The sequence below is a fragment of the Stegostoma tigrinum genome, chromosome 8, assembly GCF_030684315.1.
Source record: "Stegostoma tigrinum isolate sSteTig4 chromosome 8, sSteTig4.hap1, whole genome shotgun sequence".
Classification (NCBI taxonomy): domain Eukaryota; kingdom Metazoa; phylum Chordata; class Chondrichthyes; order Orectolobiformes; family Stegostomatidae; genus Stegostoma; species Stegostoma tigrinum.
This window is the reverse complement of record NC_081361.1, coordinates 92,037,237-92,061,677: the sequence shown is the minus strand read 5'-3', so window position 1 is coordinate 92,061,677 and position 24,441 is coordinate 92,037,237. Positions and strand designations below refer to the sequence as shown.

General features: G+C 45.1%; 1 protein-coding gene across 1 annotated transcript in view; it reads left to right on the top strand.

The window, feature by feature from the left end:
• Positions 1 to 24,441, top strand: part of pigk (phosphatidylinositol glycan anchor biosynthesis, class K) — a 129,490-nt gene that overhangs the window by 57,725 nt on the left and 47,324 nt on the right. Inside the window, exon 10 of the mRNA XM_048539193.2 lies at positions 14,767 to 14,842. Coding sequence (XP_048395150.1) covers positions 14,767 to 14,842 — 76 coding nt within the window. The remainder of the gene's footprint in view (positions 1 to 14,766; positions 14,843 to 24,441) is intronic.

The following is a 24,441-nucleotide window of genomic DNA, read 5'->3' as shown; positions in this document are numbered from 1 at the left end:
CCCAGTATTTGAGGCAACGCCCTAAGCAATTTTAATAACATGAACAATAGTGGGTCACCCAGGGTATTGCCTCTGACTCATTTTGTGGCTGTAATGTTTATCTTTTAGGGACATAACCTGAGATTGTGTTGTGAATCTCTGTTCCTGATGCCGCCATTACTGAGGCATATCCTACAGGGAAATTATCTGGCTGAAAGAATATCTACATAAGTGCTTTTACAAAATCCTGTTAATCCGTGGGCAGGGTAGCTTCTCCAGTACCAGTGTCTTCTCTCAGACTGAGCATCTCTAGTATTGTAGCACTGGGTACAGTCAATTAGCTGTGATGACCAGGCCACATTGTCTGCATGTCAGATGCAAAGCGAGCTCTGTGTCTCCTGACAAACTATTGTCACGGGAGCGGGTTAGCGGGAGAGCAGGAGAAGAACATTAAGGATGTTCGTAGTGCCTCCCTGAGAGAATTGCAACGTTCCCACCGGCCCATGGGAATCTCTCACCTGAGATTACCCAAATTGGAAAGGAAACATTTCTACAAAGTGTCAGCCATTTCGGGCATCTCCAGATAGAGGCCAAGTGAAACAGCAGGTGGAAGCAGAGCATCCTTCCCAGCTGTCCACCAATCCAAACATAAGACCATAAGGCATTGGAGCAGAAATTAGGCCATTTGGCCCTTTAGGTCTTCCCTGCTGTTCAATTGTGGCTGATCTGTTCCTTAACCCCATTCTCCTGCTTTCTCCCCATAACCCTTGATCCCCTCGATAATCAAGAACCTGTCTATCTCAGTCTAAAATGTACTCAATGACCTGGCCTCCACAGCCTTCTGTGGCAGTGATTTCCATAGATTGACCAGCTCGGGCTGAAGAAGTTTCTCCTTATCTCTGTTCTAAAAGGTCTTCCCTTTACTCTAAGGCTGTGCCCTTGGGTCCTAGACTCTCCTACCAATGGAAGCATCTTCCCAACATCCACTTTGTCCAGGCCATTCAGTATTCTGAAAATTTAAATTAGATCCCACTTCATCCTTCTAAATTCCAATGAGTATAGTCCCAGTGTCCTCAAATGTTCTTCATATGTTAAGCTTTCCATTCCTTGGACCATTCTAGTAAACCTCCTCAGAACCCGCTCCAGGGCCAGTACATCCATCCTGTGATATAGGCCCAAAAACTGCACTCCAAATGTGGCCTGACCAGCTCCTTATCCAGCCTCAGTAGTGCATCCCTGCTTTTATATTCATGTCCTCTCAAAATAAATGCCAACATTGCATATGCCTTCCTGACTACTGACTCAACCTGCAAGTTTACCTTGAGAGACTCCTGGACGAGAACTCCTAAATCTCTTTGCATTTCAGACTTCTGAATTTTCTGCCCATTTAGAAAGCAGTCCATGCTTTTATTCTTTTTACCAAAGTGCATGACCTCACACTTTCCCAAGTTGTACTCCATCTGCCACTTTTTTGCCCACTCTCCTAACCTGTCCAAATCCTTCTGAAGCCTCACCGCCTCCTCAATGCTACCTGTCCTTCCACCTGCCTTTGTATCATCTGCCAACTTAGCCAGAATGTCCACAGTTCCTTCATCTACATCATTAATGTACAAAGTGAAAAGTTGTGGTCTTAACACTGACCCTTGTGGAATTCCACTTGTCACTGGCTACCATCCTGAGAAAGACCCCTTTATCCCTACCCTCTGCTTTCTGCTAGATAGCCAGTCTTCTATCCATGCTAGTACCTTGCTTCTAACACCATGTGCCCTTATATAACTTAGCAGCCTCCTGTGTGGCACCCTATCAAAAGTCTTCTTGAAGTCCAGGTAGAAAACATCCATTGGCTCTCCTTGGTCTACCCTGCTTGTTACTTCCTCAAAGAATTCTAGATTTGTCAGGCATGACCTCCCTTTGATGAAACCATGCTGACTTTGCCCAATATTATTATACATTTCCAAATATTCAGAAATCTCATCCTTTACAATGGACACCAAAATCTTACCCACAACCAAGGTTAGGCTAATTGGCCTGTAATTTTCCATCTTTTGCCTTACTCCCTTTTTAAACAGGGGTGCCATATTAGTGATTTTCCAGTCGTCTATGACATTCACTGACTCTAGTGATTCCTGAAAGATCACCACTGACACCACCACTATCTGTTCACTATCTCCTTTAGAACTTTGGGGTGTAGTCCGTATCCACCTTAGGCCAATCAGTTTTACGAGCACCTTTTCCTCGGTGATAGCCACCATACTCAGCTTCGCCCCCTGACTCTCTTGAATTTTTGGATTTTACTCATGTCTTCTACCGTGAAGACTGACGCGAAGTCATTATTCAGTTCCCTAGCCATTTCCTTGTTCCCCATTACCATCTCTCCACCGTCATTTTCCAGTGGCCCAATGTCCACTTTTACTTCTCTTTTGCCCTTATATACCTAATTAAACTCTTACAGTCTCCATTTCTCTTACTGGCTAGCTTACCCCCATATTTAATCTTCTCCCTCCTTATTTCTTTTTTTGCCTCCTATTGGCCTTTGTAAGCTTCCCAGTCCTCTGGTATCCCACTGCCCTTTGCCACATTATATGCTTTTTCTTTTGCTTTTCTGCTATCCCTTTCTTCCTCAGGCAGCCATGGTTGCCTCATCCTCCCTGTACCATGCTTCTTTTCCTAGGGATGAATTTTTGCTGTGTCTCCTGAATTACTCTCGGAAACTCCTGCCATTGCTTTTCCACGGTCTTTCCTGCTGGGCTCCTCTTCCAGTCAATTCTGCCCAGTTCCTCCCTCATACCTCTGTAGTTACCTTTATTCAGCTGTAATACTGTTACCTCTGAGTAAATTCTATCATCTTATGATCACTGTCTCCTAAGGGTTCCTTTATCTTCAGCTCCCTGATCAAGTCTGCCTCATTGCACTGCACCAAATCCAGTATTGCCTGTTCCCTTATGGGCTCCACCACGAGCTGCTCCAAAAAGCCATCACAAAGACATTCCACAAACTCCTTTTCTTGCAATCCACGACCAACCTGATATTCCCAGCCCACCTGAATGTTGAAATCCCCCATAATCACCATAACTTTGCCTTTCTTACACCCCTTTTCTATCTCCTGGTGTATTTTGCGTCCCAGCTCCTGATTACTGTTTGGAGGCCTGTACATAATTCCAACTGTGGTTCTTTTTTAACCTCTGCGGTTTTTATAAACCCTCACAGATTCTACACCATCTGACTCTGCTTTGTTTCTTCCTATTGATTTAATTTCATTTCTTACTAATAAAGCAACCTCAATGCTTCGGCCCACCTGCCTATCTTTTCCATAGGATGTATACCCTTGGATATTCAGTTCCCAATCCTGATCCCCTTGCAGCCACATCGAATTGGTGCCTACCGTATCATACCTGCCAGTTTTGATCTGTGCCACAGGCTAATTTACTTTATTCTGTATACTGTGTGCATTTAGATATAACACCTTCATAGAACATAGAACATTACAGTACAGCCATATTAGTGATTTTCCAGTCATCTATGACATTCACTGACTCTAGTGATTCCTGAAAGATCACCACTGACACTACCACTATCTGTTCACCATCTCCTTTAGAACTTTGGGGTGTAGTCCATCGATGTTGTGCTGAACTGTTGTACCGATCTGAAGCCCATCTAACCTACACTATTCCATGTACGTACATATGCTTATCCAATGACGACTTAAATGTACCTAAAGTTGGCGAATCTACTACCGTTGCAGGCAAAGTGTTCCATTCCCTTACGACTCTCTGAGTAAAGAAACTACCTCTGACATCTGTCCTATATCTTTCACCCCTCAATTTAAAGCTGTGTCCCCTCGTGCTCGCCGTCACCATCCTAGGAAAAAGGCTCTCCCTATCCACCCTATCTAACCCTCTGATTATTTTATATGTTTCAATTAAGTCACCTCTCAACCTTCTTCTCTCTACTGAAAACAGCCTCAAGTCCCTCAGCCTTTCCTCGTAAGACCTTCCCTCCATAACAGGCAACATTCTAGTAAATCTCCTCTGCACCCTTTCCAAAGCTTCCACATCCCCCTTGTAATGCGGTGACCAGAACTGTAGACAATACTCCCAAGTGCGGCCGCACCAGAGTTTTGTACAGCTGCAGCATAACCTCTTGGTTCCGGAACTCGATCCCTCTACTAATAAAAGCTAAAACACTGTTATGCCTTCTTAACAGCCCTGTCAACCTGGGTGACAACTTTCAAGGATCTGTGCACATGGACACCGAGATCTTTCTGCTCGTCTACACTACTAAGAATCTTACCATTAGCCCAGTACTTTGCCTTCCGGTTACTCCTACCAAAGTGCATCACCTCACACTTGTCTGCATTAAACTCCATTTGTCACCTCTCAGCCCAGCTCTGCAGCTTATCTATGTCTCTCTGCAACCTACAGCATCCTTCGTCACTATCCACAACTCCACCGACCTTAGTGTCGTCTGCAAATTTACTAACCCATCCTTCTACGCCCTCATCCAGGTCATTTACAAAAATGACAAACAGCAGTGGATCCAACACTGACCCTTGCGGTACACCACTAATAACTCGTCTCCAGTATGAACATTTCCCATCAACTACCACCCCCTGTCTTCTTTCAGCAAGCCAATTTCCGATCCAAACTGCTATATCTCCCTCAATTCCATTCCTCCGCATTTTGTACAATAGCCTATTGTGGGGAACCTTATCGAACACCTTGCTGAAATCCAGATACACCACATCAACTGGTTTACTCTCATCTACCTGTTTGGTCACCTTCTCAAAGAACTCAATAAGGTTTGTGAGGCACGACCTTCCCTTCACAAAACCGTGCTGACTATCCCTAATCAATTTATTCTTTTCTAGATGATTATAAATCCTATCCCTTATAACCTTTTCCAACACTTTAGCAACAACTGAGGTAAGGCTCACTGGCCTATAATTACCAAGGTTGTCTCTACTCCCCTTCTTGAACAGGGGAACCACATTTGCTATCCTCCAGTCATCTGGCACTATTCCTGTAGACAATGATGAGTTAAGGATCAATGCCAAAGGCTCGTCAATCTACTCCCTGGCTTCCCAGAGGATCCTAGGATAAATCCCATCCGGCCCAGGGGACTTATCTATCTTCACCTTCTGAAGGATTTCTAATACCTCTTCTGTGTGAACCTCAATCCCACCTAGTCTAGTAGCCTGTATCTCAGTATTCTCCTCGACAACATTGTCATTTTCTAGAGTGAATACTGTTGAAAAATCTTCATTTAGCGCTTTCCCTATCTCCTCTGACTCCACACACAACTTACCACTACTATCCTTGATTGTCCCTAATCTTGCTTTCGTCATTCTTTTATTCCTTAAATACCTATAGAAAGCCTTAGGGTTTACCCTGATCCTATCCGCCAACAACTTCTCATGTCTCCTCCTGGCTCTTCTGAGCTCTCTCTTTAGGTCTTGCCTGGCTACTTCGTAGCCCTCAAGTGCCCTAACTGAGCCTTCACATCTCATCCCAACATAAGCCTTCTTCTTCCTCTTGACCAGAGATTCCACCTCCTTCGTAAACTCCGGCTCCCGCACTCTACAGCTTCCTCCCTGCCTGACAGGTACATGTTTATCTAGGACACCCAGGAGCTTTTCCTTGAATAAGCTCCACATTTCTAATGTGCCCATCCCCTGCAGTTTCCTTCCCCATTCTATGCTCCCTAAATCTTGCCTAATCTCATTGTAATTGCCTTTCCCCCAGCTATAACTCTTGCCCAGTGGTATACACCTATCCCTTTCCATCACTAAAGTAAACATAACAGAATTGTGATCGTTATCACCAAAGTGCTCACCTACTTCCAAATCTAACACCTGGCCGGGCTCATTACCCAGTACCAAATCTAATGTGGCTTTGCCCCTTGTTGGCCTATCTACATACTGTGTCAGGAAGCCCTCCTGCACACTCTGGACAAAAACTGACCCATCTATAGTACTCGAACTATAGTGTTCCCAGTCAATATCTGGAAAGTTGAAGTCCCCCATGACATCTACCCTGTCTCTGTCACTCCTATCGAGAATCATCTTTGCTATCCTTTCCTCTACATCTCTGGAACTGTTCGGAGGCCTGTAGAAAACTCCCAACAGGGTGACCTCTCCTTTCCTGTTTCTAACCTCAGCCCATACTACCGCAGTTGACGAGTCCCCAAACATCCGTTCTGCAACTGTAATACTGTCCTTGACCAACAATGCCACACCTCCACCCCTTTTACCATCTTCTCTATTCTTGCTGAGACATCTAAATCCCGGAACCTGCAACAACCATTCCTGTCCCTGCTCTACCCATGTGTCCGAAATGGCCACAACATCGAAATCCCAGGTGCCAACCCATGCTGCTAGTTCACCCATCTTATTCCGGATGCTCGTGGCGTTGAAGTAGACGCACTTCAATCCAACTTCTTGCTTGCCGGTGCCATTTTGCTTCCCTGAAACTTTATTTTGGAGCACCCTACTCTCAACCTTTTCTATACGCGAACTACAATTTTGGTGCCCATCCCCCTGCTGAATTAGTTTAAACCCACCCGAACAGCCTTAGCAAATCTCCCCCCCAGGATATCGGTACCCCTCTGGTTCAGGTGAAGACCATCTTTCTTGTAGAGGTTCCACCTACCCCAGAAAGAGCCCCAATTATCCAAGAATCCAAAACCCTCCCTCCTGCACCATCCCTGTAGCCACATGTTCAACTCCTCTCTCTCCCTATTCCTCGCCTCACTAGCACGTGGCACGGGCAACAAACCAGAGACAACAACTCTATTCATCCTAGCTCTCAGCTTCCATCTGAGCTCCCTGAATTTCTGCCTTAAATCCCCATCTCTCTTCCTACCTATGTCGTTGGTGCCAATGTGGACCACGACTTGGGGCTGCTCCCCCTCCCTCTTAAGGATCCCAAAAACATGATCAGAGACATCACGCACCCTGGCACCTGTATTAACCCTCCCTCTTCTCATTTTCATTCGTTTTGTCCAGTGTTTGATTACCAGCCTGTCCCAAACACTCTGTCCTGTTTGTGTCTGTGCTGGAGACCTTAATAACCTCTCCTGAACTCTCCTTCCCGGCCATTTCCTTCCTATTGTTCCACCACTACAGATGTTAACCTGCTGCTTTGAATCCCGCTGAAGCAAGTCTTCCCCCCCACCACTTTCTACTTTAAAGTTCTGTTGATCAGCCTATTTTCCAATGGCACCTGCATGGCCGAGTTGGAGTGAAGGATATGTTTCCATGCTTCTGACAATATGTGCAGGTCCATTGTTAGACTGTTTAGCTACCTCAAGGCCCACAGCACCGGAATCCATCCTGAGGAGTTGTCTCAGAAGAACTGTCTAACCAGGCAAATTGTGCTGAAAAGTGAAGCAAGTGCTTTTCATGACCTAAGGGCATCTCAAAAAAAGTGTGCTTTTCAACCAATGAAGCAGCCAATTTGAGTGCAGCCAGTTCCCAAAAACTGCAGTGATTTTCTTTAAAAAGAGATTATTGATCAAAGCATCCCCTGGCCTGTGTCGAAAGATTCAAAGAATATTAGTTTAGACAGTGAAACGTTCTCTTATAACTGAATTGAAAAGTCCCCCACGTCTTGTGCTCAAGCCTCTGACTCTATGAACCCACAACCTTCTAATGTGAAGTTGTGAGTAATACCAACTGAGCTAATGCTGGCAGCAGTGTTTTACTGCGACCTCCAGGACAGTGCACTCAAATGCTATTGATGTTCTGTGAACTGGTGCTATCTGTGCGAAGACAGTGCATAGCTGAGCTACACAAACCAGAAGATCACCAGTCTGCGTAAGTGGTCATGGGAATATTAATTTGGTTTTAAGAGTCATGGTTTTAGTTAGAGATGATCCTATCTGTTACTGAGACTGCCACTTTCTACCACTGTAACACTGCCCACCAAAACCCATCAACTGCTCTCTCTTGTATCTAATTGAAGGTTCTTTCTACCTTCCTGTTTCATTACAACCCGATATATGATCCTGCCTCCCCCATCCCTTGAGAAATGACCCCTTGGGGCCCTTGACTCACTAGGGTTACTGAGGATTTATTGATTGTTCAGTAATGTACGTTATTACTTTATTTCTTTGTAATGACGTATTAAACATCAGAGACCTGTTTAAGCGGCCAGTTGATTCAGACAACGAGTCGATGAGCCGATTGGGTTTGTGTTCTCATGCTGTGGGAAATGGCAATGTAGTGGTAATGTCACTGGACTAGTAATTCAGAATCCCAGCTTCATGTTCTGGGGCTATGTGTTCAAATACCACCAGAGCAAATCGTGAAATTTGAATTAAGTAAAAACCTGAAATTGAAATCTAGTTTAATGGTGGCCATACAATTGTCATGACAAAATATCTGGTTCAATAAATTTGGAGAAAGAGATCAACCGTCCTTTCCTGGTCTGGTCTCTGTATGACTCCAGACCCATCTCAATGTGATTGACTCGTAACTGCCCCCTGGATAATTCAGAATGGGCAATAAATATCAACTTATCCAGCAATACCCACATCTCATGAATGAATGAATTAAAAGAAAAATGATCTCAGCCTGAGTTAGCTGAATGCATGATTTGCTTGGATCACCACCTCTGTGCTAATGAAGGAAACATTCTCCAGACATTACTCATGACAGGGACCGTATCACTCCCTCTATGAGGGAGCTTTGTTTTATGCTTGGTGAGACGGTGCTGAAGTGCTGATATTGATAATCCAGAGGCCTTGGCTCCAGCTCTGGAAGCACTGGTTCAGATCTCACCGCAGCAGCTGATGGAATCTAAATCCAATGGATAAGTCTGGAATTGTAATCTAATCTGATTAATGGTTGCCATGGCAGTTATCATTGTTGCAAAAGTCTGTCTGGTTCATGATGCCCTTTAAGGAAATCTGGAACCTTACATGATTTGCCCTGTTTTTGACTCCAGACCCACAACAATGTGAGAAATCACACGATACCAGGTTTATTTGAAAACACAAGCATAAGCCTGTTGGACTATAACCTGGAGGTTGTGATTTCTGACCTTGTCCACCCCAGTCCGAAGTCAGCATCTCCTCCTCACAGCATAGTTGATTCTTAACTGTTTTGTGAAATGGTCTATTGAGATACTTGGTTAGGAATAGATAACAAATGCTGGCCTTGCTGGTGATGCCCGCATCTCGTAGAAGGATAAATTTAACAAGTGCCATCACTGGGTGCAGTTGTATTTGTTCAGTGTGCGATGGCCCCAGTGGTTGAATTACTTTCTTGTACGTTTTGTTTGGCCTCATGCACAAAGCCAGGAGGACAAATGAGGATCTGCAGGTGAATCTGGATTTAAAAGAGTTGGCATCTTTGAGAGAGAGAGGATGAAGAAAGGAGCATTAATAGCTCATAAATAACGGAATATGATTGATATTCTGTCCATGCCTGGAAATGCAGACACGTTTCAGAAACAAAATGGTGTGGTAAATGACATGCCAGATGCTCTTCATTTAATTCTAATTACGATAATGTAGGGCTTATATGAAGATTAGTCGTTACGTCTGCTCGGGTTCATCTGTCTTCCGAGAGTGCTGTTTGCGTTTGGAACTTCATTAATGGCAATACCTTGTAGAGCCCTAATGAGCTGCAGCCATTTGCTGCCAACCACTTCCTGGCTCTCCTCCAGAGTGTGGACCCCCTTCCATGGTTGCAAAGTGGAAGAGACAGTAAGTAGTCACAGTTAAGAAGTTAAGTAATGGATTGTTCTTGGCAGATCTGGGGGGAACTGGGGGGAAGAGCAGAGTATTTGTGGGGAAAGAAAGAAAGACTTGCATTTCTTAAATATCTTTCTCCACCTTTTGGAGCCACTAAAGTACTTTCGAAACACACTTCTTTTGTTATAGGAAGGTAAGCAATAGGAATAACTTATGTGGCCCCTCAGTTCTGTTCTGCCATTGAATACAATCATGGCTGATCGTCTGCTTCAGCTTCACCAATCCACCCTCTCCCCATACCACTTAAAACTTTGAGAGATCAAAAATCTGTGCCTCAGTCTTGACTACACTGAATGATAGCACGTCTGCAGTGCTGTTGGGTGGAAACTTCTGAAGGTTCAATGACCTTTCAATAAAGAAGTTTCTCCTTATCTCAGTTGCAAGTGATTGTCTCCTTACCCTGGGACTTTTCTTCCATGTTCCAGGTTCCCCAGCCAGGGGAAATGACCTCTGTGCCTCTACTGTGAAACACTTTCAGTTTGGGTACACAATACTAATTCATATAAAGCAACATTCTACACTATTACACTGTTTGACCATCTGTTTTTAAGTCTTGGTTGAGGGATAAATATTTGCCAGGGCTCATCTTCATTTCAATTTAATATATACAGTAATTCACCACTGGAAACCATTGTTTGCCTGAGAGGATGAGGTGGAACGGTGTAGTGCAGACTAGCCTTGGTACATTAACTGAAAGACAGGTGAAAGTCAGATTAATGAACAGCTTCTGCAGAGACCATTTGGTTTGTGATTGTAATCTGTGCTTGGAGTTGCCGGGTCAACTGAAGAGTTGTTTGGATCGCCGATTCAATTACTCCCTCAGAAACACCACATGGCGCCGAACACAGAAACTCCTGATTTTCATTGTTAGGTTGTGAAGCAGCAAGTGAAATGTGTGGTTCACGGATGCTCTTTATTCCTTAACCTGAGATCTCTGTAATATCAATGTGATTTTTATGAGCCATTGAAGATCGTCGGTTGCTGTTGGCAATCACTTTTGTCACTGGTTTCTCCTGATTTGTCACCTCTGCATTTTAATCCATTAATCACAACTGTGCCACTAGTTTTGAGCATTTGCTAATTTATGAGCTTGCCTGATTAGATTTGTGCCTTACAATTGGACCTAACATTATTTGTTTTTCTCTGTCCGAAGACCATAACATTTATTGATAGCTTAGAACTAAATCAAAAACACCAGTAAGCCAGCTTCATAATAGCCACTGTGAACGGTTCAGAAAATCCTATAAGAGGAAGGATGGGTATGGAGGGCTGTCGGTTTGGTTCTCTATGAGCAAGCAGTCCAATTATGACCTGTAGGCTGGAGGCACTTCTTTATTAATCAGTTGTACATTCAAACTGAATATTTTTTTGTGTACAGATCCGTAAATGGTCACACAGCCTGTCCTTTATCTGTCATCAGATACGACTGTTTTCACCCTTCTTTTGGTGGTGGCCATGCCTCAATTCACTAGGCCCCAAGCTCTAAATTTCTGATGTTCTGTTCATCATTCGCTCTTTCCCTTTAAGATTTCCCCTTAAATCCTGTCTCTTTGACCATATCCCTATTATCGTCGAATATGGCTCAGTTTCTAAATTTTATATCGAATCAGATATTGCTGGAACTACTCTGCAGGTCTGGCATCATCGGTGCAGAGTGAGCAGTGACCCTTCTTCAGAACTTTTGTTTAGTGTCTAACTGTTGCCTGATCACACTCCTGTGATGTGGCTCAGGACACTGAAGCTGTTGAATAAATGTACAGGGCTGAGCGGTTAGTCACCATGGACCCATGATGACAGTTGGGCTTTTGGGCATTGAGAGATTTTCTGAGACTGACACACAGGGAGCTCCAGTGGTGTTCATTGCTTTGGGTCTGTCTGGCAAGTGGGAAAATTCACTGTGCCAGAGACCAGCTCCCACATTGAAACCTGAACTTGAGACAGAATATTATGGCATTTTATCTTCTAGCAAAACTTTTTTATAAAAAAGGTTCGGCTCATGTGATTCATAATTGCGGGCCCAAAGTAAACGAAAATTATCAGGGGAGGTGATGGGCCTAGCGGTATTATCGCTGAACTATTAATCCAGAAATTTAGCTAAGTTCTGAGGACCTGGGTTGGAATCCTGGCATGATAGACAGTGGGAATTGAATTCAATAAAAATCTGGAACCTAGGGACTAACGACCATGAATTCAATGTCAATTGTTGGAAAAACCCATCAGGTTCACTAATGCCCTTTAGGGAAGGAAACTGCCATCCTAACCTGGTATGGCCTATGTGTGACTCCAGACCTACAGCAATGTGGTTGACTCTTAACTGCCCTCTGGGCAATTAGGGATGGGTAATAAGTGCTGGCCTGGGCAATAACACCCTTATCCTATAAATGTTTGTTTTTATTTGATGGTGTGATGGTCTTTGTCTGTGTGTGAAAGTTGAGAGATTTTAATATAGAATGCACCATTCTCCCCTCAGATATGCTAACAAAATAATGTCTGAGCTTGTGAGGAAAGGTAGTGGGCCTTCCCGCTGGATAGATCTCAAATAATATGGACTCACTTAGTGGTTTATAAAGCTTCAGGTTGAATGCTGCATGCAACAAGAGGGTGATTTACTTATTTTCAGTGATTTCCTACTAGGCATCTGTTTGCTTTCTGAAAAGAAAAAAGTAAATTCAAAGGTGGAATGAAATGATAGGAATTCGGGAATATGCCCCTGGAATAAACTGCTTTCTCGTGTTTAGCAGGTGACAACAGCACCACAACAGCATCAGACACCTGAAGGGAATTGATTCTCTGAGTCCTGGGTTTACACATGCATTTAGGAGCTGGCTGTGGTTTGTGATGGTGGATATTATAGAAAGCTCGTTTTCAACGATCAGTGTTGGGTGGGCAGCAGTTGCACTGATCTCCTCCCTCTCTATCGTTGCAGATTTAGCAGTGCAAGCTGGCCAGAAACTAAACAGTCAAAAAATATTAGAATCACTGGTTTCTCCTGATTTGTCACCTCTGCATTTTAATCCATTAATCACTCGCATTGGATCATCAGAATTACTTTCCTGCCAGCTTATTTGTCTCAACTTTGAGAATGTCAGACAGTTTTTGCATGACACAAATGTAATTATATCCTTTCCATTCAGAATTTTATACAAATAGACACAGCCCACACATTTGCATTTTGATTTCTAATGTTCTAATTCTAATGTTATTTTGTGAAGTTCCCATTGGAAAAAAACATGCTGCTTCAGGAGGGCTATGCTTGTATTGAAAGCAGATCAGAAGAAGCTTCCTTGGCTGAGGTTCGTTTGTTGGGTGGTACAGTATTTGTGTGGAGTTTGTACATTCTCTCTGTGTCTGCTTCGGTTTCCTCCAGGTGCTGCGGTTATTTTCCCTCTCAGTTCAAAGATGTGCAGGTTAGGGTGGATTGGCCATGTAAGTTGCCCATAGTGTCCCCGGATGTGCAGACTAGGTGGGTTAGCCATGAGAAAATGCAGGCCAATGAGGCTAAGGTAAGGGAGTGGGTCTGGGTGGCATGGTGGTGGAGTGGATTCAATGGGCCAAATGGCCTGCTTCCGTGCGGTAGGGATTCTATGATTCCTGGAACGAAGGGATAGTCTTATAGGACGAGATTGAGGGGGTTGAACCTACATTCATCAGTGTTTGGAAGAACAAGAGGCTATCTTTTGACACCTCTATGATTCTGAAGGGGTTTTGACAGGGTAGGTGCTGAGAGGATGTTCCCATTTCATGGGCACAGTTTCAAAATTACATAGTTTCACATTTAAGCAAGAATTTCTCCTCCGACGATGGTTAGTATTTGGATTCTTCCCCATTGGAGAATGGATCGTTGAATCCATACTGGGGGAGTAGGGGTTGGTGAGTGTGATGGTTCCAGACATGAATGTAAAGTTAAGGCTGCAGTCAGATCAGCTGTCCTCTTATTAACTCAAAAGACTGAACGGCCTACATCTGTTCTTAATGTTGCATTTATTATTTGTGTTGGTCAATGTAGTTTGTTTTGGTGGGGTGGAAATAATGTTTGTTACATGCGAAACAGCAGGCCAACCATACTTCCTGTGCAAACCCCTGCTCCCAAAGAAAAGTTAGTAAACACTTCCGTCCAAACACGTACTCAGCAAGAACTGGCCTGTTGTTTGGATTCCGAACCGCCCCACCTCCAGGATTTTAGCACGTGTTTGGCTCAGCCGACCTGAGCAGCTGTCTCCGAAATGGAGTGAGAAGGGAAATACGTTTAATTCCTTTCGTCACTATTTCCTTGTGAGCCACATGAGTTCTGTACCAGCTACCAGAACAAAACATTGGCCCTCCCCTTGTCCAAGGTTCCCTTCGCACCACACTCCTTCGTCCTGCTTCTCTGAATCCTGGGGACAACTTTGTAAAATCATAGAATTCCTACGGTATGGAAGCAGTCCATTTGGCCTAGCAAGTTCACACCGCCCCTCCAAAGACCAGTCCACCCAGATCCCCCCCCCATCCTATAACCCTGCATTTCCCGTGGTTAATCCACCCCAGCCTGCACGCCCCTTGACACAATGGGCAATTTAACATGGCCAGTCCACCTAACCTGCATACCCTTGGACTGTGAGTGGGGTGCCTGGAGGCAACCCACGCTGACACAGGGAGAATGTGCAAATCCCATGCAGGCAGTCCCGAGGATGGAATCGGCTCCCTAGCGCTGTGAGGCAGCAGTGCTAACCACTGAGCTACCTCTTTATCAGAAAAAGAGGGCATGGCCATGTACCCCACCTGAAACTTCTAGATGCAGAGTAAAGATCCCACTTTGCTCCACAAAATTGTGCCTGTACCGCAATTTTCCTATCCCACTTTGTATTGCTCTGCTTGAGCTTCAATCCTGATTTTGACTGTTTTGTGTTTGGGCAGTGCTGACTGGGGACTGATGAGATTGTTCAAAATGAGACTCCGTTTAGGATGGTTTATGTTTTAAAACTTTGGGCTTTTGGTTGCTGCAGCAATTTGCTAACAAATGGTTTGTAACATTCCTGTGTTTATTTTCAGCCACTTAACGGAAAGCCAGACAGCTCCAGTGCTGAAATATGTGGATCAACTTGCTGTGGCACAGATAATTCATCAGGTATGATTCAGCCTTCACTGTTTGAATGTTGTAGCAGTTGATTTAACTCCAGGGCCCATCTATTTTGCAAGCAAATTCTATTTCAGCACATCATGCATTCACTTGCCCTGGATGTTTTTGACACTGAGTTCAAAATACCATATTTATACGTGATTCTCTTTTCTTTTTGCACGTTGGATGCAGAGATGGACCTGAACAGTGGGTCTTGTCTTTGCTTTCCACTGGTCTGGGCGAACTTTTAAAAATCGACTCCCATTCCTCCATCTCCAACCTCTCTTTCTTCTGTAGAGTGTAGATTGTGATTAACCTACCAAAACTGACCCTATCTTTTCCTGCAATTGGAGTCCGTCCAATCAGATTTCTGCTGCAGCAGTGAAGCAGTGCCTTAAACGACGTCATTGAAGACTTCATGTGTGACTGATGAGTTATCCCATCTCGTCCCTCTCGATCTGCCTGTAGTCGTTGATACATTTGTGTCGACTGGCCTTTTCCAGCACTTTGCTCTGTTTCCTACCTGAAAATGAACCTGCCACCAGGGCATTGGTGATAACTCCCTGGTTCTCCTTCCAGAAAGGGCCAGGGGATGGTGTCCATCTACTTTGAATATCTTGTGTATGTGCCTGACTCAGGAAGCCATTGGAAAGTCACCCTGAGGTGATGTGCTCAGGTGTCTGAGAGTGGGGCTTGAACCTCTGACTTGCTGTGACCTGCAGAGATGGTATTTCATCGCTGACACCAAGATGTTGTGGCTGCTGTTTGAGGCAGAGCCAGAATTCATCCCGGTTCCATGACCCAATGTTCCTGCCCTCCATTAACACAGATAGTGTGTTTGTTCACCCAGTCACTGTTTGCGGGCATCTGCTTCTGAGGAATTTTTGCCACCTGTACTGTCAGCGCAGTCACTGTTAAATACGATTGGAACATATTGGGCAATGCGTTAGTGTAAGATCCACCTCCAATGTATAAAGTGATTGTTAGGTCGGGGGGGAAAATGATGTCAGCTTTAAATGCAGTTTAAGATTGTTAGGTCATGGGGCATTGTCTAAGGTCATATAAATTGCACGCATGCTGCTGACCAAAGGCTCAAAGATCTGTTTAATAAGCAGCTTCCAGTCAAATTAATAGAGTGCTTCCTGCTGATTCCTTTTAACCTGTAGCCAGTCAGCAGCCCCAAACAGGTGCAGCATTTGCTGGCTGCACTTAAAGCTTCCAAAAGCAAGGTTGCAAGTTTGACACAGGGTTCCCCTGGCATACAGTTTACTATTGTCAACTAAATTACCAAATAGAAATTGACTAGCTGCAGATCAATCAGAATGTATTTTTAAAGAAACAGTTACCAGTGAGTGCAATATTGCTTCTGCAGGTTAGGGGACCAAAGGATGGCAGGCTCATAGTTAAATTGAGCAAGGTGTAGAAAAGATTTACCAGGATGCTACCGGGATGCTAGGATTTTACTTATAAGTTTAGGCTGGATGGGCTGGGACTTCTTGCTCTGGAGTGTAGGAGATGACCTTGTAGAGGTTTATAAAACCATGAGGCACACAGATAAGGTGAATCACCAAGGTCTTTTTTTCCTCTTAGGGCAGGTGAGCTCAAAACTAGAGGACCTGCTTTAAAAGTGAGAGAAAAAAGATTTAAAAGGGACCAGACGGGCAACTTTTTCACCCAGAGGGTGGTTCATATGTGGAATGAACAGGCAGGGAAAGTGGTAGGTGCAGGTACAGTTACAATATTTAAAAGCCATTTGGACAGGTACATGAATAGGAAAGGTTTAGAGGGAAATGGCCTACATGCAGGCAAATGGGACTAGTTTAGTTTAGGACACTTGGTCAGCATGGATGTGTTGGACCAAAGGGTCTGTTTCCATGCTGTATGACTCTGACTCTATCTGACAAGTGTTGCAGAATAAGGGTAGGAAAGAATTGCAAGGATTTTTGTGGAGAATCGAGGGATTTGATCCCATAAGAGCAGTCTCTGCACTTTGCAGTAATTCACTGTAGTTGAAGTTGCTCTGAGCTATTGCTGAGAGATTTGTCAAGGTGCTGTCTTTCTTTTGAGACAGTGGTGTCAACGACAGATAAAGGTTCTAATTGCCCACAAAATTGGTATAGTTTGATGTAAAGTATGTGTTGAATCTTTTGTTTTGGCTTGAAGCTGATGATTCCAGCCTTCTCCAGGTCTTTGATTGACTGTTTCACCCCCAGGAAAATAATTTATGTGCCCAGCCAGTGGATGATTGAAAATCTGATACATCTTGCGTGACAGGAAGTCCCAGAGGTTTTCAGAGATTCCGATGACCCAACCCCCTCCAAAATGCCACTTGCTTAAAATTCACTGTTCACGGCTGGATCATCTGGTAAATGAAATGAACAGCAGACCAGACAAGTTGTCAATATATTTTCAAAGCAGGAATGAAGACAGTAATGAATTGCACCACCACGCAGTATAGTATTTTCACTGCTACTGTTGCAGTGTCACACAGGGAATTGGAGGTGGCATTAAACAGTGTTACGGCAACCCAGTGTCAAAGATGCAACTTCGCGTCCGCAATCTTAAAAAGCAGCCAGGGAATCTGCACCTCACTGGGGCTTTCTAATACACAAGCTGGTTAAAGTGGGTTTGACTGGAAGCTGCTTACGAAACAGGTCGACGGAACTTCTTGCAATTAATATTATCCTTAAACATTGTCCCGCTATCTCATTAGCTTAATAGTGCAGCTGACAACCATTTGTATAGACCACTACAAGATAACCGTCTGCATGAACAACAAAAATCAAAGTTGCTGGTTGTCGTGGGCAGAAATGGCCATCTCTGCAGTCTGGCATCAGGATTTCATAAGTCAGCCAGAATGGATCAGATTCACCAAGTTTAGAGCTTGTATGATAGTCAGTGCTACCGCATGTAGTAACTGCAGAGCTTAATTGTTCCGATGTAGCATTTTTCTTTGAAAAGGAGAGAATGTTTGCAGCATGTTTCATTTTACAAAGTCTAGTCCACCATCTATTAGGCACAAAGTCAGGAGTGCAATGTAATACCATCACTGAATCCCGTATTATCAACATCCGGGGGGGGGGTTACCATTGACCAGAAACTCAACTGGACTCGCCACATCAGCACAGTGGCCATAACAGGCCAGTGGCTAGGAATCCTGTAGCAAGTTACCAACCTCCTGACGCCAAGCCCCCTCCCCCCAGAGCAAGTCAGGAGACTGAGAGAATACTCCAGGACAAAGCAGACTGCTTGATTGGCATCACATCCACAAACATGCAAACCTTCCACCACTGGCAGTATACATTATCTACAAGATGCATTGCAGAATTTCATCAACAATCATTGGACAGCACCTTCCAAACCCACGGCCACTTGCATCTAGAAAGAGAAGGGCAGCAGATACGTGGGAACATCACCCCTTGCAAGTTCCCCTCCAAGCCACTCACCATTTGAACTTGGAAATCTATCATGGTCCTTCTATGACACTGGGTCAAAATCCTTGAATTCCCTCCCTAAGGACATTATGGGTCAACCACAAGGTAGTCTGCAGTGGTTAAAGAAGGCAGCTCACCACCACCTTGTCAAGGGCAACTAGAGACAGGCAATAAAAGTGACACCCACATCCACAAGTGATAAAGAAATGAAACAAGAATATAGGATATCCCAAAATCTTTTACAGCCAATCAAATGCTAGAACATAGAACAGTACATCACAGCACATCCCCTTTGGTCCACAATGTTGTGCTGACCCATTATTCTACTAAGATTAATCTACCCTGCAGACCCTACATTTTACTATCCTCCATGTGCCTGTCCAAGAGTTGCTTAAAAGTCTCTAAAGTTTCTGACTCCACTAGCACTGCTGGCAGCACATTGCACACGCCCACCACTCTCTGTGTGTAGAACCTACCTCTGACATCACCCCTATACCTTCCTCCAATCATCTTAAAATTATGCCCCGTCATAATAGTCATTTCCACCCTGGGAAAATGTCTTTGACTATCCACTCTATCTATGCCTCTCATCATCTTGTACATCTCTTTCAAGTCACCTCTCGTACCTTCTTTGTTCCAATGGAAAAAGCCCAAGCTCCCTCAACCTTTCCTCATAAAACCTGTCCCCCAGTCCAGGCAGCATCCTGGTAAATTTCCTCTGCACCCTCGCTATAGCTTACACATCCTTCCTATAATGAGGTGACCAGAACTGGACACAATATTCCAAATGTGGTCGAGCCAGACTTTTACAGGGCTGCAGCATAATCTCACGGCTCTTCAACTCGGTTCCCCTGCTGATGAAAGCCAACACACCGTACACCTTCTTTACAACCCTGTCAATTTGGGATGCTTTGGAATGTTAGCTGCTTTTTCATTGTCATCTCACAGCAGCTAACTCAAATATTTCTTAAGCATTCACTCCTTCCACCACGGGGACACAGTGGCAACAGTGCGTGCCGTTTACAAGATGTACCACAGCAACTCTCCAAAGATCTTTCGACAGTGCCTTCCAAATCCTTGCCCCTCCACCATCTTCAAGGACACGGGCAGAAAATTGAATTCCAAGAGGAAAGTTTCCTGTTTTTCCTGCCAGTAAAGCTTGTACCATAACCCGGTGATGCTAACATTGTCATATAGCATTAACCCATTTTATCAGCCAACAATTGTATCTGGTAATTTGTACAGCATGCCTGCTATAAATAGAGTGATCTGTATTGTGTTGGAATTCTCTTACAGTGAATCACAAAGACGAGGCTAGCATCCAGTAATCTGGAGATGCTGCACTGTCAGAAATGCTGTTTTTCAGCTGATGTATTAGACTGAGACTATTTTTAAATTGTGTGTGAAAGACCCTGTGACACTATTTCAAAGAAAAGCAAAGACATTTACCACAGTGGTTTAGAAACATAGAAAATAGATGCAGGAGTAGGGCCCTCAAGCCTGCACCACCATTCAATATGATCATGACTGATCATGCAATTTTAGTATCCCACGCCTGTTTTATCTCCGTACTCCTAGATCCCTTTAGCCGCAAGGGTCACATCCAGCTCTCTCTCGAGTATATTTAACGAACTGGCTTGACTGGTACTTATCCCACATCCAACACTAAAAACACACTCATAAAAGCAGAATTTACAGGGAATACTCAGCTGCTCTGGCAGTGCTTTTGAATTCCAGTGAAATGTCATGGACTCGAAACATTAATTCTGCTTCCCTGCCTGCAGATATTGCCTGATCTAGCATTTTATGTTTCTCTTTCGAATCCGCAGTTGTTCTGACTAAAAACAGGTTATCTGATTGTTTTCACATTGTGTGAGATTGCTCTGCACAAATTGGTGGCCTGGCCTGACCCATATTTTACAGCAAACTGAGTTTTTGAACTAGTAGCAGAAAGTATAGTTGAAATAAAAGTCTGCCAAGTATAGTAGAATTACTAAACAATTGTCACCACTTGCATGTTTCTCATGGTTCCTGTGGCCTAGTGATATTATTTCTGGACTGTTAATCCAGAGATCCAGGTAATGTATTGGTGGGATTTGAGTTCAGTTAAAAAAAAAAGAAAATCTGGAATGAAAAGTTTGATGATGACTGTGAATCCATTGTCAATTGTGAGGAAAAAACCCACCTGGTTCACTAATATCCTCTAGGGAAGGAAGCTGCCATCCTAATGCAGGGTCTAGGCCCGAAACATCAGCTTTTGTGCTCCTGAGATGCTGCTTGGCCTGCTGTGTTCATCCAGCTTCACACTTTGTTATCTTGGATTCTCCAGCATCTGCAGTTCCCATTATCAGCTGCCATCCTTACCTGGTCTAGCCTACATGTGACTCCAGACCCGCAGCACTGTGACTCTTAACCCTTGGTATTCCGGGATGGGCAATAAGTGCTAGCCTAGCCAGCAACACCCTTATCCCAGTAATGAATAAAAAAAATCCAAAGACTAAGGGGTAAGCAGTGTGTGCCATCTGTAAGGTGAACTGCAGCAGCTCAGCCAGGCTCCTGCAACAGCACCATCCAAACTGTGACCTCTGGCACCTCGAAATATGAGAGCATTTGATGAATTGAATTGCCACCTGTAAGTCCCCATCCAGGTGACACACCATTCTGATTCTGAGCCATATCACTGCCTTCACTGTCATTGGGCCAAAGTGTTGGAAGCCTCTTCCGAACAGCACCGTGGGTGTACCTATGGCCTGGGAACTGCAGTGGTTCAAGAAGGTGGCTTGCCACCATCTTGTCAGGGATTGACCAGTCAGTAATGCCTGCATTCCATGATAAATGTTTAAAACAAAAATCACCTTCTCTCTATCTGAGACCTGTGGAGTTGCTGAGAGAACCTTTCACCTCCTTACTTTGGAGGGTGTTATAGGATACAAGTACTTGGGAAACCATGGGAAATGTAGTAAATTCTTTGTGCGCTCCTGTGATAGTTGATCACATTTAATCATCCAGACTGTGTTTTAGGGATGTCAGGTGCCCTCCCCCAAGAGTTATTTGACTTTCCCCAAGTTCCTAATTCTGCTAATCCTTTCCTGTCTTCTGCTGCTAAAAATAATTTTAATATTAAGAGAAGGCAGCCTTTCCTTCAGTAATGGTTGGGTAACAGTCTGAAATTATGCCTTCAGAGAATTCTGTCTGTATAAATCGGAAGGGGTGAATGAATTTAATAAGATTTGGGGACTGTTTTGACAGTTGAATATAATTGCATTCCGTACACCTCAGGGCTGAAAGTTTTCTTCAATCTTACTTTCAGTTCACTGCGTTAATGTGAATTCATCAATAATAGAAACTGATGGAGCTGTGTGACATTTTCTATGGCTGCTGTGTTTCCTGCATTATAACGGTGAATACACTTCAAAGGCACCTCATTGACTGCCTGAAGATTTCTGGGACATCTTGGGGTGCTCCAGGTGCTTTGGAAGTGCAGGATCTTTCATGCAATCATAAGAGTCCAACAGCACAGAATCAGACCCTCTGTCCAACCTAACCATGCTGACCAGACATTGCAATCTGACCTAGTCCCATTTGACAGCATTTGGCCCATATCTACCTAAACCCCTCATGTTCATATATCTATCCAGATGTCTCCTAAGTGTTGTAACTGTGCCAGCCTCTGCCACTTCATCTGGCAGCTCATCCCATACACGCACCACCCCATGCATGAAAAATCTGCCCCTCAGGTCCCTTTTTAAATCTTCCCCCTCCCACATTAAACCTATGCCATTTAGTTTTGGGCTCCGCCATCCAAGGAAAAAGACTTTGTCTCTTCACCCTATCCATGCCCCTCATGATTTTGTAAACCTTTAAAAGGCCAACCCTCAGCCTTTGATGCAGCAGGGCAATTAGCCCCAGGCTTTTCAGCGTCTCCTTGGAGGCCAAACCCTGCAAACCCAGCAACATACTTGTAAGTCTTTTCTGCACCTTCTGAAGTTTAACGACATCCTTCTCATAAAAGGACGACCAGAATTGTATGCAGTAGTCTAAAAGCAGCCTAGCCAATGCCCTGTACAGCCGCAACATGACATTCCAACTCCTATACCCGATGCACTGACCAATAAAGGTAAGCTTACCAAACATCACCTTCACCACCCTGTCAACCTGTGACTCCACTTTCAAGGAGCCATGCACCTGCACCCCTAGCTCTCACTGTTTGCCAATACACCCTTACCATTAAGTGTATAAGTCCTGCCTTGGTTTGCCTTGCCAAAATGCAGCACCTCACATCGTTGTAAATTAAGAACAAAAACAAAGTTGCTGGAAAAGCTCAGAGGTAATGGGAACTGCAGATGCTGGAGAATCCAAGATAATAAAATGTGAGGCTGGATGAACACGTCAGGCCAAGCAGCATCTCAGGAGCACAAAAGCTGACGTTTCGGGCCTAGACCCTTCATCAGAGAGGGGGATGGGGTGAGGGTTCTGGAATAAATAGGGAGAGAGGGGGAGGCGGACCGAAGATGGAGAGAAAAGAAGATAGGTGGAGAGGAGAGTATAGGTGGGGAGGTAGGGAGCGGATAGGTCAGCCCAGGGAAGACGGACAGGTCAAGGAGGTGGGATGAGGTTAGTAGGTAGATGGGGGTGCGGCTTGGGGTGGGAGGAAGGGATGGGTGAGAGGAAGAACAGGTTAGGGAGGCAGAGACAGGTTGAACTGGTTTTGGGATGCAGTGGGTGGAGGGGAAGAGCTGGGCTGGTTGTGTGGTGCAGTGGGGGAGGGGACGAACTGGGCTGGTTTTGGGATGCGGTGGGGGAAGGGGAGATTTTGAAACTGGTGAAGTCCACATTGATACCATTGGGCTGCAGGGTTCCCAGGCGGAATATGAGTTGCTGTTCCTGCAACCTTCAGGTGGCATCATTGTGGCACTGCAGGAGGCCCATGATGGACATGTCATCTAAAGAATGGGAGGGGGAGTGGAAATGGTTTGCGACTGGGAGGTGCAGTTGTTTGTTGCGAACTGAGCGGAGGTGTTCTGCAAAGCGGTCCCCAAGCCTCCGCTTGGTTTCCCCAATGTAGAGGAAGCCACACCGGGTACAGTGGATGCAGTATACCACATTGGCAGATGTGCAGGTGAACCTCTGCTTAATGTGGAATGTCACCTTGGGGCCTGGGATAGGGGTGAGGGAGGAGGTGCGGGGGCAAGTGTAGCATTTCCTGCGGTTGCAGGGGAAGGTGCCGGGTGTGGTGGGGTTGGAGGGCAGTGTGGAGCGAACAAGGGAGTCACGGAGAGAGTGGTCTGTCCGGAAAGCAGACAGGGGTGGGGATGGAAAAATGTCTTGGGTGGTGGGGTCGGATTGTAAATGGCGGAAGTGTCGGAGGATGATGCGTTGTATCCGGAGGTTGGTGGGGTGGTGTGTGAGAACGAGGGGGATCCTCTTTGGGCGGTTGTGGCGGGGGCGGGGTGTGAGGGATGTGTTGTGGGAAATACGGGAGACGCGGTCAAGGGCGTTCTCGATCACTGTGGGGGGGAAAGTTGCGGTCCTTGAAGAACAGTGATCGAGAATGCCCTTGACCGCGTCTCCCGTATTTCCCACAACACATCCCTCACACCCCGCCCCCGCCACAACCGCCCAAAGAGGATCCCCCTCTTTCTCTCACACCACCCCACCAACCTCCGGATACAACGCATCATCCTCCGACACTTCCGCCATCTACAATCCGACCCCACCACCCAAGGCATTTTTCCATCCCCACCCCTGTCTGCTTTCCGGAGAGACCACTCTCTCCGTGACTCCCTTGTTCGCTCCACACTGCCCTCCAACCCCACCACACCCGGCACCTTCCCCTGCAACCGCAGGAAATGCTACACTTGCCCCCGCACCTCCTCCCTCACCCCTATCCCAGGCCCCAAGGTGACATTCCACATTAAGCAGAGGTTCACCTGCACATCTGCCAATGTGGTATACTGCATCCACTGTACCCGGTGTGGCTTCCTCTACATTGGGGAAACCAAGCGGAGGCTTGGGGACCGCTTTGCAGAACACCTCCGCTCAGTTCGCAACAAACAACTGCACCTCCCAGTCGCAAACCATTTCCACTCACCCTCCCATTCTTTAGATGACATGTTCATCATGGGCTTCCTGCAGTGCCACAATGATGCCACCTGAAGGTTGCAGGAACAGCAA